Here is a 12966-nt window from a genome sequence, read left to right as displayed (position 1 = left end):
ACCTTACTACTATTTTAAAATGATTAAGTCTATATATTGCATCCCCATTATCAACAGTGGAATACAAATATGTGTGTATGTATGTATGTATGTGTGTATATATATATATATATATATATATATATATATATATATATATATATAGTTCTGTAAGTGGCTCTTGGAAACATTGTGACCAAGCAGTTTTAATTATGAAGAAAATGGCTTAATAACTCAATATATTATTACTGATTTCTTCATTAAATGTTCTTCAGTCACATTTGATTTGTTATTTTTAGTTACACGAACATGCTGCCTACTTGGTGGACAGTTTGTGGGAGAGCTCTCAAGAACTGTTGAAAGACTGGGAATGTATGACAGAATTGTTATTAGAAGAACCTGTTCAAGGAGAGGAAGGTATAGTATTTCGATAAGTTGATTTACATATTATTTTGGGTTTGCATTAATTATTATACCACCCTGTATAGATCACTTCTTACAAATGAGTATATGCAAGCGTACTGTGTGTCTTTTTTTGCAAAAAGAACAGTTTGTTTCCTGTAACAAGCAAGGATGTCTCAATAGTGTATAACATATTTCTGTATTAGGACTACTACCATTCATGCCACACAAGTTTTTTAAATCCTATAAATGTCATGTAGCATTCAAAAAAGTTTTCTTTATGCTGATTTGAGACACAAAGTACTGACATACTTAATGTAAAAAAAAAAAAGGCACATGCAGAATCTTTTTGCTATATATGTGTACTTAACCTTTCACATACAATGATTTAATTAGACCACAATCATCCCCTCTTTTGTTATATCTTTTTAAAAATTAAAATAAAGAAATCAAAAATAAAGTCACTTACCTAGCTATTCAAGAAATAGGGAGAAATAACTGCTATGTTGATAATTTCCGAAGTATGCATCTTATATTACACTTTGTGTAATAACATGAACAGCAAAATGGATATGTATACTTAATAAACCATTTATATTCTAAAAGCTTATATGAATATTAGCTCCTTAAAACTAGCAATGCTTTTTCCTCTGTATAGCTTGTTTTTCAGTCTAGCCCACAACAGTAGTTTAAAGAACTACTATTTCATTTAATCCATACAAAGTCCTAAAATGTAGATGATACCTTGATGTAAGTGAGGCTTGTAATGAACTAAACATGGACTTCAGAATCAAAAGAAACAGATTCAGATTTCTAACTCTGTCCTTTGTGACTTATGTCCTCATTTTTTCTGCTCCTTAGCTTCCTTTTCTTTATAATATAGGGATTCTTTTTCTTATTTACCTTATATAGTTGTTGTGAGAATTAAATGAAATAGTATACTATTGATTCCCTCTTCTGTTTCCCCTGCTTTTCTATGTAGTTCAACCCTCTGGGATATAAGAGCAGAATGAGCCATCACCTGCAGTAGATTACCTAAACAGTATAGTGACCATCCCCCAGTGTTCTTTCCAAGCAGTGATGCTAATTGGTATTATCTGCTCTGGCTTTGACAAAATTCAGTGAGAGAAACAATAGCTATGCATCATACCCAAATACACTCCAGTAAACTGCCTGAAATTGCTTCTTTTAAATTCAAGGTATTTGCCTCGCAACCTCATTCTTTTTTTTTTTTTTTTTTTTCCCCCTCATTCTTAATCTGTAACACAAATCCTTCCCCAAAATTTCCCAGACCTTCTTTCAAGGTAGAATTTATTATAGTATATTTGACTCCACCTTTGATTATTATTTACTATATTTGCATGTGCTTTTTTTCCCTCCATATCTTTGGTAAGAAGACGGGTCTCTTATTAAGTTGACAGGACCTTCTGCTCACTAGGTCAAACTCTCAACTGTACTCTGGATTCCTTTCACTTTTGAAGTAATCAGAGGAACATGAACATACATTCTACATTGTCTTTATTTTGCTCATACATGTTCCTGCTAAGTTCACTGACTTCATAAATCTATTTGTAACTAATCTTAATATTTTCTCTAGCAAAATCAATTTCCTTTCTAATCACTACAGCCCAGTCAACACTTGAGCAAAACGCTTGGCATAGTATTTAATAGTACATTTCATCCATTTTCCTTCCTTGCTTGTGGCCATAGAATCAGCAAATTGTCAGAGTAGGTTAGAGCTTCTTATTTATGATTCCAGGCCATTTTTCTTTTTGTCACGTATGCTCTATACGGTTATTTCCAAGGAGAAGGGAAGCAGGGGACTTAATAAATTAAGGGAAGAAGAGCCAAGGTGCTATGATTTGGTATTGTTAACTTTTTACTCTCATTTAAATAAGATGTGTCAGTCAGAAAATAGTAATTACTCTGTCCGTCAGTCATCAAGATGTTCTAGATGGATCTGCCTTCTTAAAATAACTATGTATTATTAGGTTTTCTTTGTGGTTTAAATTTAGTTGACATTGGGTTTAACTTTCAGTCAAGAGATTGGTTAGGTTTGGTTTCGTTTGGTTTGGCTTGGTTTGGTTGGTTTGATTTTAGCTAGAAAAGTGAGTTGTAAAATGGGGAAAAAATTTTAAGTCAACCACAGTTTTAGGGTATGATTGAATCTGGGAAGGCAAGGCTGGAGAATTTGTGTGTAACAAGTCCAGGACTGTTTTGAAATCATGATTCAACTTTTTTTCATACATTTGTCCATATGTTTGCTGTGCCACATATAAGCTCTGGTATGGAATGGTATCCAAATCAATATTCTGAGCTACTATTTTGCTATATTTTATGATAACAAAATGCCATTAGTGATTTACTTATTTCCTTAAGACTAATTAGAAATTAAGTTATACTTTACGTAAGTGAAGTGTGATAGATATTCCAGTGGATGAAAGTCTAGTTAGCAGTTGCAAATATAGGACTAAAATTTGGGAAAACAGACACATTGTCAAAGACTACCAATAGCAATTTAAATCACAACTGCTATATATCAGAACAAAACTATCACTCAAAAAGATACATGCACCCCTGTGTTCACAGCAGCACTATTTACAGTAGCCAAGACATGGAAACAACCTAAATGTCCATTAACAGATGAATGGATAAAAAAGATGTGGTACATACATGCAGTGTACCACCCAGCCATAAAAAAGAATGACTTAATGCCATTCGCAGCTACATGGATGGACCTAAAGATTATTATACTAAGCGAAGTAAGTCAGAAAGAGAAAAACAAATACCATATGATATTATATGTGGAATCTAAAATATGACACACATGAACTTATCTACGAAACAGAAATGGACTCACAGACATAAAGAATAGACTTGTGGTTGCTGGCCGGGGGAGGGGGTTGGATTGGGAGTTTGGGACTAGTAGATGCAAACTATTATATATAGAATGGATAAACAACAAGGTCCTATTGTGTAGCACAGGGAACTATATTCAATATCCTGTAATAAACCATGATGGAAAAGAATAATAATAATAAATAAATCACAGCTGCTGTAAGACTGCCTTGCAGTGTTTTTAAGGGACAGGGTATTTTGGGGGTGTATGTGTATTCTACAGCAAAATCAAATTGCTGGATAAATTTTTAGTGTAATGTGAAGGTCTGGTTAACAAGTAATCAGGCAAAAACAGGGCCGTAACTAAGTCATTTAACTTCTCTGGGTCTTAGCTTCTTCATTTATAAAAAAGGCTCTTTGATTAGATAAACTTCTGTGATCATTTCTTTTTTTTTTTTTTAAACAGTTTTTGAAACATTTGATAGCTTGCAATGAAAGCTAATGATTTCTATTTTTTAAATATATTTATTTTTATTTATTTATCTTTGGCTGTGTTAGGTCTTCGTTGCTGCGCACGGGCTTTCTCTAGTTGCGGCGAGCAGGGGCTACTCATCATTGCAGTGCACGGGCTTCTCATGACTGTGGCTTCTCTTGTTGCAAAGCATGGGCTCTAGGCATGTGGGCTTCGGTAGTTGTGGCACGTGGGCTCAGTAGTTGTGGCTCGCGGGCTCTAGAGCGCAGGCTCAGTAGTTGTGGCACATGGGCTTAGTTGCTGTGCGGCATGTGGAATCTTCCCGGACCAGGGTTCGAACCCGTGTCCCCTGCATTGGCAGGCAGATTCTTAACCACTGCACCACCAGGGAAGCCCTGTGATCATTTCTAATGCTAGAATTCTGTGATCCAGTTGATGGGTGAAGTAATGTGTACAGTGGAATTCTTCAAGTAGGAAATCGTTAATTCACTTATAATTTTAAAATATTTATTGACCACCTTCTATGTGCTGTTATACGAAGCACTGAGGGTGCAATCTTAAACAAGGTCAGCTCACTGCCCATATGGAACTTACATTCAAGTGGGGAAGGCAGACCAAAAACTAAGTGGTCAGAATAATTTCAAAAGTTAATAAGTATCTGTGATGGATAATAACAGTAAGAAGGGGTCCATCTTTAGATTGAATCCCAAAAGGAAGATCTCTCTCTAAAGAGGCCACCCGTGAGCCAAGAATCTAAAGGATATGGGGGCTAGCCATGGGAAGTGTCAAAAAAGAGCTGCCTAGATAGAGGAAATAGCAATTGCAGAGTATCTGAAGCATGAATGATATTGTTATATTCCCGGAGCTGCAGTAGCTTGAGCACAGTGGGCCAGTGGCACTAGATGAGATAGAGGCAGAGCCCTGATGATGTAGAACATTTAAGTCCATAAGTGGATTTATTTAGTTCATTCTAAGTGTAATAGGGAGCCACTGAAGGATTTTAAACAGGGGAGGGATGTGATCAAATTCATATTAAAAAAAAAGTGCTTTTTGTCAACATGGTTTCGAGTGGTCTCTATGGGATATGATAAAAATGTAAAAGATGAAAATAGATTATAGAAAGAAAAAGCCCATGGTGAGTTCTAAAGATTGTGGATAGGAAGGGGACAAAAGCAGGAAGAGCAAGAAAAAGTGAGAGCAAGCTATATAAAAAGGATAGTAAGAGTTCATTGTACGCTATAGAAGGCCCAGTAAAGAGGGTGTTCAAGAGAGCTATGGTTAATAATATCACGTATTGCAGAGGAGAAAAAGGACTATGCAAAGACCATCAGCTTTAAGTGAAGATTTAGGTTGTTGGTGACTTTTTAGTGTTTCTTTTCAGTGATATTAAGGAGAAAAGCCAGAGTTCAGGGTGATAAGACTAAAATCAATAATGAGAAAATGGAGATGATGTGTAAAGAGGTTTCTGAAGACTTAGAAAGTTGTGTAGGTATTTGGTAATTCATAATGCGAACAGCCACCCTTTCCTTTCTATCATTGTGGCTGTTTGGCTCTTGTCTGTGGCTTAAAGCTTGCTTTGTTTTCAGTTTTATTATTTGGTTTTGCTGTTTTATCCCCAAAGAGATTTCAGTTAAATTTCAAATGTTTTGAGTTTACCATATCTGAATGGATGGTTTCAAATTATAAACTAATAAAATTGATGGCATTGGACACTGTATAAGGTTGAGTTTTTCTTCAACACTGATGTATGGATTTTAGTGTATAATAGTGGAATGTTTCTACACTATGTAAGTTTTTCTCTCCTCACTTTCCATAGAACTAGATTTTTTTTCATAAATAATAGAAAATGCATTTAGTTCATAGACAATCTTGTCATTCCTCTATCCCTAGCCAAATTGAAAAAAATATGAAATTCTAGATTCATAAAATAGAAACTTGATTGTTTTATTGGATCAGGGAGTATAAATGGAAAGCTTAAACTGTTTCTTGTGGTTTTCCTAAGACAAGCTAAAGTTCGTGTGCTTTTCCTATCACAATTAATATGTGAAACCAAAAATGATTGAATTAAGATGTACATACATATTCCTGTTCAGGATGATTTTGGTACAGAATAAGGGATAAGATGTTATGCCTTTGTTTGCCTTTTCATTGCTGTTGTCCCAGTTTATTTTCAAATAATCAGTACAAACTTCTCAATTTCTAAAGCTTAATATTTTTTTTCTTTTAATTTATGCCTAGTTCTGTCTCTATAATCCCCACATCTATTGGTCTTTTTTTTTTTAATTGGTCTTTAACATAAGTAAGTATACAGAGAAAAGAACAGAGAGGAAGGAGGGAGGGAGACAGAAAGATAAAATTAAACTATTCAAATTAGTCTCAAAAATGTATCTTTAAAAATACATAGGAATGAATTCAACAAGAAAAGTACAGAATCAGTGTGAAGAAAATCATAATGTTTCATTAAATAATGTCAAATAAGATATAAATGAGGAGCTATATCATGTTCCTGGCTGAAAAGATTATTAAAATGTCAGTTCTTCCCAGTGTAATGTATAATTTTCTTAAAAATACCAGTTCAAATTCCAGTAGGTTTGAGAGAGTTCTGGGAGGTGAGAGAAGGAACTAAGCAAAATGATTTTAAAGTTTATATAGACTGGGACTTCCCTGGTGGCACAGTGGTTAAGAATCCACCTGCCAATGCAGGGGACACGGGTTCGAGCCCTGGTCCAGGAAGATCCCACATGCCGCGGAGCAACTAAGCCCGTGTGCCACAACTACTAAGCCTGCTCTCTAGAGCCCTTGAGCCACAACTACTGAGCCTGCGTGCCACAGCGACTGAAGCCTGTGCACCTAGAGCCCACACTCCGCAACGAGAAGCCCACGCACCACAACGAAGAGTAGCCCCCGCTTGCCGCAACTAGAGAAAGCCCGCGCGCAGCAACGAAGACCTAACGCAGCCAAAAAGAAAATAAATAAATAAATTTATTTAAAAAAAAAAAGTTTATTACGTAGACTGAGTGAAGTAAGTCAGACAGAGAAAGACAAATATCATATGATATTGCTTATATGTGGAATCTAAAAAAAAGGGTACAAATGAACTTATCTACAAAACAGAAAAAGAGTCACAGACGTAGAAAACAAACTTATGGTTACCAGGGGGGTGGGTGGGGGAGGGATAAATTGGAAGATTGGGATTGACATATACACTCTACTATATATAAAATAGATAACTAATAAGGACCTACTGTATAGCACAGGGAACTCTACTCAGTACTCTGTAATGGCCTATATGGGAAAAGAATCTAAAAAAGAGTGCATATATGTATATGTATAACAGATTCACTTTGCTGTACACCTGAAACTAACACAACGTTGCAAATCAACTATACTCTAATAAAAATTTTAAAATAAGAGTTTATGTAGAATTTCAAGCTTATTTTTAAAAGGTGGTATAGCATAGTGCTTAAGAGCATATAGACCTTGGAGTCAGACTACCTGGGTTCATATCTTGGCTCTACTACTGAGTGCTTTGAAAAGTTATTTAACATCTCTGTGGCTCATTTTCCCAATCTGCAAAGTGTGAGGATATTAATTCCTATCTCTTGGAATTGTTTTGAGGATAAAACAAGTAAATATGCATAAATCACTTATAACCATGCCTTACACATAGAAAATACTTAATTGTTTGCTACTAGCTTTATAGAAATTAGAAATTTTTTAGGAAAAGGACTAGATAAGGGAAATTTGTTCAACTAAATATTCCAATTAGTTGAATTAAGTTACACATTAAGGTATATTATAACATTATAAAGCTGTTATAATCAAAACAGTGTGTCCTTGTAATAGAAAAATAGATTAGTGAAACTAAATAAAGAATCCAGAAATAGATCTAAGTATATATAAGCACCTAAAACATGTTTAAAGGTGACATTTCAAATAAACCAGGGAAAGCTGGTTTTATTTAATAATGGTAGAGGCATAATTGGCTGCTCATCTGGTGGGAATAAACAGACCCATACTTGATACTATCGGCAGAAATAAATTTCAGACAGATTAAAGATGTAAAAGCAAGCAACAGATGGAGACAGAAAAGAAAATATATATCTATAATCTCTAGGAGAAAGGAGATCTTTGAAAGCAATACAAGAAACCCAGAAGCCTTTTTTTTTTTATCAGTATGAGATGATAGATGTTAACTAAGTTTACTGGGATAATCATGTCACGATATATATAAGTTAAATCATTACGCTGTACAACTTAAACCTATATTGTATTGTATGTCAGTTATCTCAAAAAAACTGGAAAGAAGAGAGAAATCTGAAAGCCATAAAAAAAACAAGTACAGATATGACTTTGTAAAAGTTAATAATTTCTGGCAGAAGATACCATGAGGAGTCTAAAAACAAAAGAACAAACTGGGAGAAAATATTTGCATCATTTAAGACAAAGTTAGGGACTTCCCTGGTGATGCAGTGGTTAAGAATCCGCCTGCCAGTGCAGGAGACACGGGTTCAATCCCTGGTCCGGGAAGATCCCACATGCCGCAGAGCAACTAAGCCCATGCGCCACAACTACTGAGCCTGCGCTCTAGAGCCCGTGCACCACAACTACTGAGCCTGCGCTCTAGAGCCCATGAGCCACAACTACTGAGCCTGCATGCCACAACTATTGAAGCCCGTGCGCCTAGAGCCCGTGCTCCGCAACAAGAGAAGCCACTGCAGTGAGAAGCCCGCGCACTGCAACGAAGAGTAGCCCCCACTTGCCGCAACTAGAGAAAGCCCACACACAGCAACAAAGACCCAATGCAGTCAAAAATAAATAAAAAATAAAGAATCCAAGAAAGGTGAATAACAATGGAAAAATTAGCAGAGAATAAACATTAAAAATCTCCAAATAAATTTTAAACTAATAAACAAGAAAATACACTCCACTAATTAGTAGTTAGGCAGGAGCAAAATAACATACCATTTTCAATCATTGGATTGGCAAACATTAAAGGGACTTTATAACATCCAGTGCTGGCAGGGATGTGAGGAACCAAACATTCTCATCATTGCAGTTGGAGGTGTGGATTGCAGTAAGTAACCTTTTTGATTTGTCAGTACCAAGATTTTAACCTTTGAGTCATTGCTCCCCCTCTTGAAATGTATTCTTCAGAAATAAAAGTATCAGTTATATAAATATATGTGTACTTATGATATGTATTACTGCATTGTTTATAAACGTGACAAATTTGGGGAAAATTTGCATGTTAATAGAAGGATGAATAAATTGTGGAACACAAATTATGTAATAACTTGTAATTATTTAACATAATTATTTGTACATGTCATGTGACTTGAAAGATATTCAAAATCTATTGTTAATTTTTTAAAAACATATAGCATGTTTGTTTTTTGCTAAAAAAAAAAAGATATATGAGCTTTGAAGTGATATAGAAGGAAAATTTTGGCATTGCCTAATTCAGAAGTATATTACAAGAGACTAAGTATTAGAAGAAACCAGAGTTTATTGTCTTTTTTACTTTGTATATCTCTTTCTTGTTTGACTTACGACAAGCACATATTATTCTTAAAACAAGAAAAAAGACAAAGAATAGAACTTTAGTCTTTAAGTAATAGACTACAGTTTTTTATAATTGTGCTCATTTTTGATACATGGCTATTGTAAAACTATCTACTCATACTAATGTGTTTTGTTTCACTTTAGCAATGTCTGACCGTCAGGAGAGTGCTCTTATAGAGCTAATGGTTTGTACGATTCGTCAAGCTGCTGAGGCACATCCTCCAGTGGGAAGGGGTACCGGCAAGAGAGTAAGTTATATTAGAAATCTACAAAAAAAAAGAAAAAGAAAAAGAAAGCTTTTAATGTAATTAACTGTCTTAAATATTTGAATATTTTTTGTAAATGATATATGCTGTGGTAGTTCATCTTACATTCTGTCTACTCAGGTTCCAAAATAGATTCTTTGCATCCATGCTTCTATAGCACCTGTGCCTGCTTCTAGTCTAGGATCTTATGAATTTTCACATTCATATTTGTTAAAGGTACAGAAAGGCTCTGAAGGCAAACTGCCTAGTTTTGGAAGCTCTTCCACTTAACATCTATGTAATCTTTGGACAGTTGATTATTTTCTTTGTTAATTTCCTTACCTATAGTATGGGGCTAATAATGCAGGTGTTATTGCTATTCAAGATGAACTGAGATAATCATGATGGAAAGACTGGCTCCAGTAGTGTGAAGAGGTAGGCAATTCCTCTCTGCCAAAAAAAAAAAAAGTGTAAAACTGGAAAAATTGTCAAAACCCATATCAGGGCTCTGGAAATTAACCAAAGATAAAACAACAAATTGAGAAACATTTATGGGCATATCTTGGAGATATTGTAGGTTCAGTTCCAGACCACTATAATAAAGCAAATACCGCAGTAAAGCTAGTCACATGAATTTTTTGGTTTTTTGATGCATAAAAAGTTGTGTTTACACTATACAATAGTCTATTAAGTGCGCAATGCTTTATGCCTAGAAAAGCAATGTACATACCTAAATTTAAAACTAGTGTATTGCTAAAAAAATGCTGTTATCTAGCCTTTAGCGAGTTGCAATCTTTTTGCTGGTGGCAGTTTCTTAAAATAAGACAAAAATGAGGTTTACCTCATTGATGGAGTTTTCCTTTCACAAACAATTTCTATATAGCATGCAATGCTGTTTGATAGCATTTGACCCACAGTAGAACTTCTTTCAAAATTGGAGTCAGACCTCTCAAACCCTGCCACTGCTTTATCAACTAAGTTCATGTAATATTCTAAATCCTTTGTTGTCATTTCAACAATCATCACAGCATTTTCACCATGAGTAGATTACATCTCTACAAACCATCTTCTTTGCTCATCCATAAGAAGCAACTCCTCATCTGTTAAAGTTTTTATCATGAGGTTTATCACATATTCAGTCTCTGCTTTGAATTCTAGTTCTCTTGCTGTTTTCACCACATCTGCAGTTCCTTCCTCCGCTGAAATCTTGAACCCCTCAAAGTCATTCATGAGGATTGGAATCAACTTCTTCCAAATTCCTGTTAGTGTTGATATTTTGACCTCTTCCCCTTGAATCATGAATATTCTTAGTGTCGTCTAGGACGCTGAATCCTTTCCAGAAAGTTTTCAATGGACTTTGCACAGATCCATCAAAGGAATCACTATCCATGGCAGCTATAGCCTTACAAGATCTCTTTCTTTACTAATGAAACTTGAAAGTCAGAATTATTCCTTGATCCATGGGCTGCAAAATGGATATTGTGTTAGGAGGCATGAAAACATTATTCTCATGGTGCATCTCCATCAGAGCTCTTGGGTGACCAGATGCCTTGTCAGTGAGCAGTCATGTTTTGAAAGGAATCTTTTCTTTGGGCAGTAGGTCTCAACAGTGGGCTTAAAATATTCACTAAACCATGTTGTAAACAGATGTGCTGTCACCCAGACTTTGTTGTTCCACTGATAGAGAACAGGCAGAGTAGATTGAGCATATTTCTAAGGGCCCTAGGACTTTCAGAATAGCGAATGAGCATTGGCTTCAACTTAAAGTCACCAACTGTATAGCTATGAAAATCCTACGTGGCATCTTCTTTTAATATAATGCTGTTTTGTCTATACTGCAAATCTTTAGTGTAGCCACCTTTATTAATTATCTTAGCTAGATCTTCTGGTTAACTTGCTGAAACTTCTACATCAGCAGTTGCTGCCTCACCTTGAACTCATGTTATAGAGATGGCTTCTTTTCTTAAATCTCATGAACTAGATTCAGCCTTTTCTTTTGCAGCTTCGTCACTTCTCTCAGCTTTCATAGAATTTAAGAGAGTGAGGGCCTTGCTGTGGATTAGGCTTTGGCTTAATGGAATGTTGTGGCTGGTTCAATCTTCTATCCAGATCACTAAAGCTTCTTCCATATCCGCAATAAGGCTGTTTTACTTTCTTATCATTCATGTATTCACTGGAGTAGCACTTTTAATTTCTTTCATGAACTTTTCCTTTGCATTCACAAGTTGGCTAACTGTTTGACTCAGGAGGCCTAGCTTTTGGCCTGTCTCAGCTTTCAACATGCCTTCCCCACCGAGCTTAATCATGTCTAGCTTTTGATTTAAAGCAAGAGATGTGTGGCTCTTCTTTTCACCTGAACACTTAGAGGCTTATTAGGGGTTAGTAAGGTTGTTAATTGGCCTGATTTCAATACTGTTGAGTCTCAGGAAATAGGGAAGCCTGAGGAGGGGGAAAAGATGGGGGAACAGCTAGTTGGTGGAGCAGTGAGACACAACACTTATCAAGTAAGTTCCCCATTTTATATGGGTGTAGTTTCTGGCACCCCAGAACAATTAAATGGTAACATCAAAGATCATTGATCACAGATCACCATAACAGGTATAATAATAATGATGAAAAAGTTTGAAATATTGCAAGAATTACCAAAATGTGGCACAGAAACAGACACACAAACACAAAATGAGCAAATGCTGTTGGGAAAATGGTATCAATAGACTTGCTCAACACAGGTTGTCACAAAGTTCCAATTTGTTTTCTTCAAAAAAGCAATATCTGCAAAGCATAATAATGAGGTGTGCTTGTATTCTTGAAAAACTGCTGAAGCTTCAGGTTAAAGCTGTAGGAGTCTACAGCCTTCCTGCCTAGGGTTACAGTATACACAGAACCCACAAGCTTGATTGGTGACATCTGTAATTTTACCAGAGTGGCACCGTATGTAAAAACCAGCAACTTTGCTGTCAAAGGAAGCAGACTCAATATGGGACAAATGGGAAAAGTCCACAGCTTTGTCAACTAGAAATGGCAGAAACAAATAAGGAAAACCTGTACCTGTGATATTCAGAGATTGTGTCTGCAAGTTGGTAAGAATAGTGAACCAGCCAAGAATCTAACAAAAAAATGCTAGAAATGAGAAAGCCATAAAAGGATTAATAAACTCTTCATACATCCCTGGCTGACTGGGAAACCTGAGAGAACCCAGTGGAAAATAAAAGTCAAGCAAACTTACACAGTGGCTGAAGTTTGAATGTGCTCTCTATCCCACAAACAGATCAGGTCTCAGAGACTAGGAGCCCTGTAAATTTGGAGCATTTCAGCACCACCTCTACCCAAATCATTGGCTGACTAGTGATCTATTGAAACACAGAGGAGACTCCCAGGAAGACAGGCTGAAAAACAAAAATAAGAATAAAAATTCCCAACAGAAGCCACACATCATGGGAGAGACAAATTACACAGTTTAAGTTA

General features: G+C 35.8%; 1 protein-coding gene across 1 annotated transcript in view; it reads left to right on the top strand.

Moving 5' to 3' along the window:
* The window catches only part of STAG1 (STAG1 cohesin complex component), a 426258-nt gene that overhangs the window by 349505 nt on the left and 63787 nt on the right, over positions 1 to 12966 (top strand). The window contains exons 15-16 of the mRNA XM_068545965.1: positions 279 to 396; positions 9401 to 9504. Coding sequence (XP_068402066.1) covers positions 279 to 396; positions 9401 to 9504 — 222 coding nt within the window. The remainder of the gene's footprint in view (positions 1 to 278; positions 397 to 9400; positions 9505 to 12966) is intronic.

The sequence above is a fragment of the Eschrichtius robustus genome, chromosome 6 (assembly GCF_028021215.1).
Source record: "Eschrichtius robustus isolate mEscRob2 chromosome 6, mEscRob2.pri, whole genome shotgun sequence".
NCBI lineage: Eukaryota > Metazoa > Chordata > Mammalia > Artiodactyla > Eschrichtiidae > Eschrichtius > Eschrichtius robustus.
This window is presented reverse-complemented; position numbering and strand designations above follow the sequence as displayed.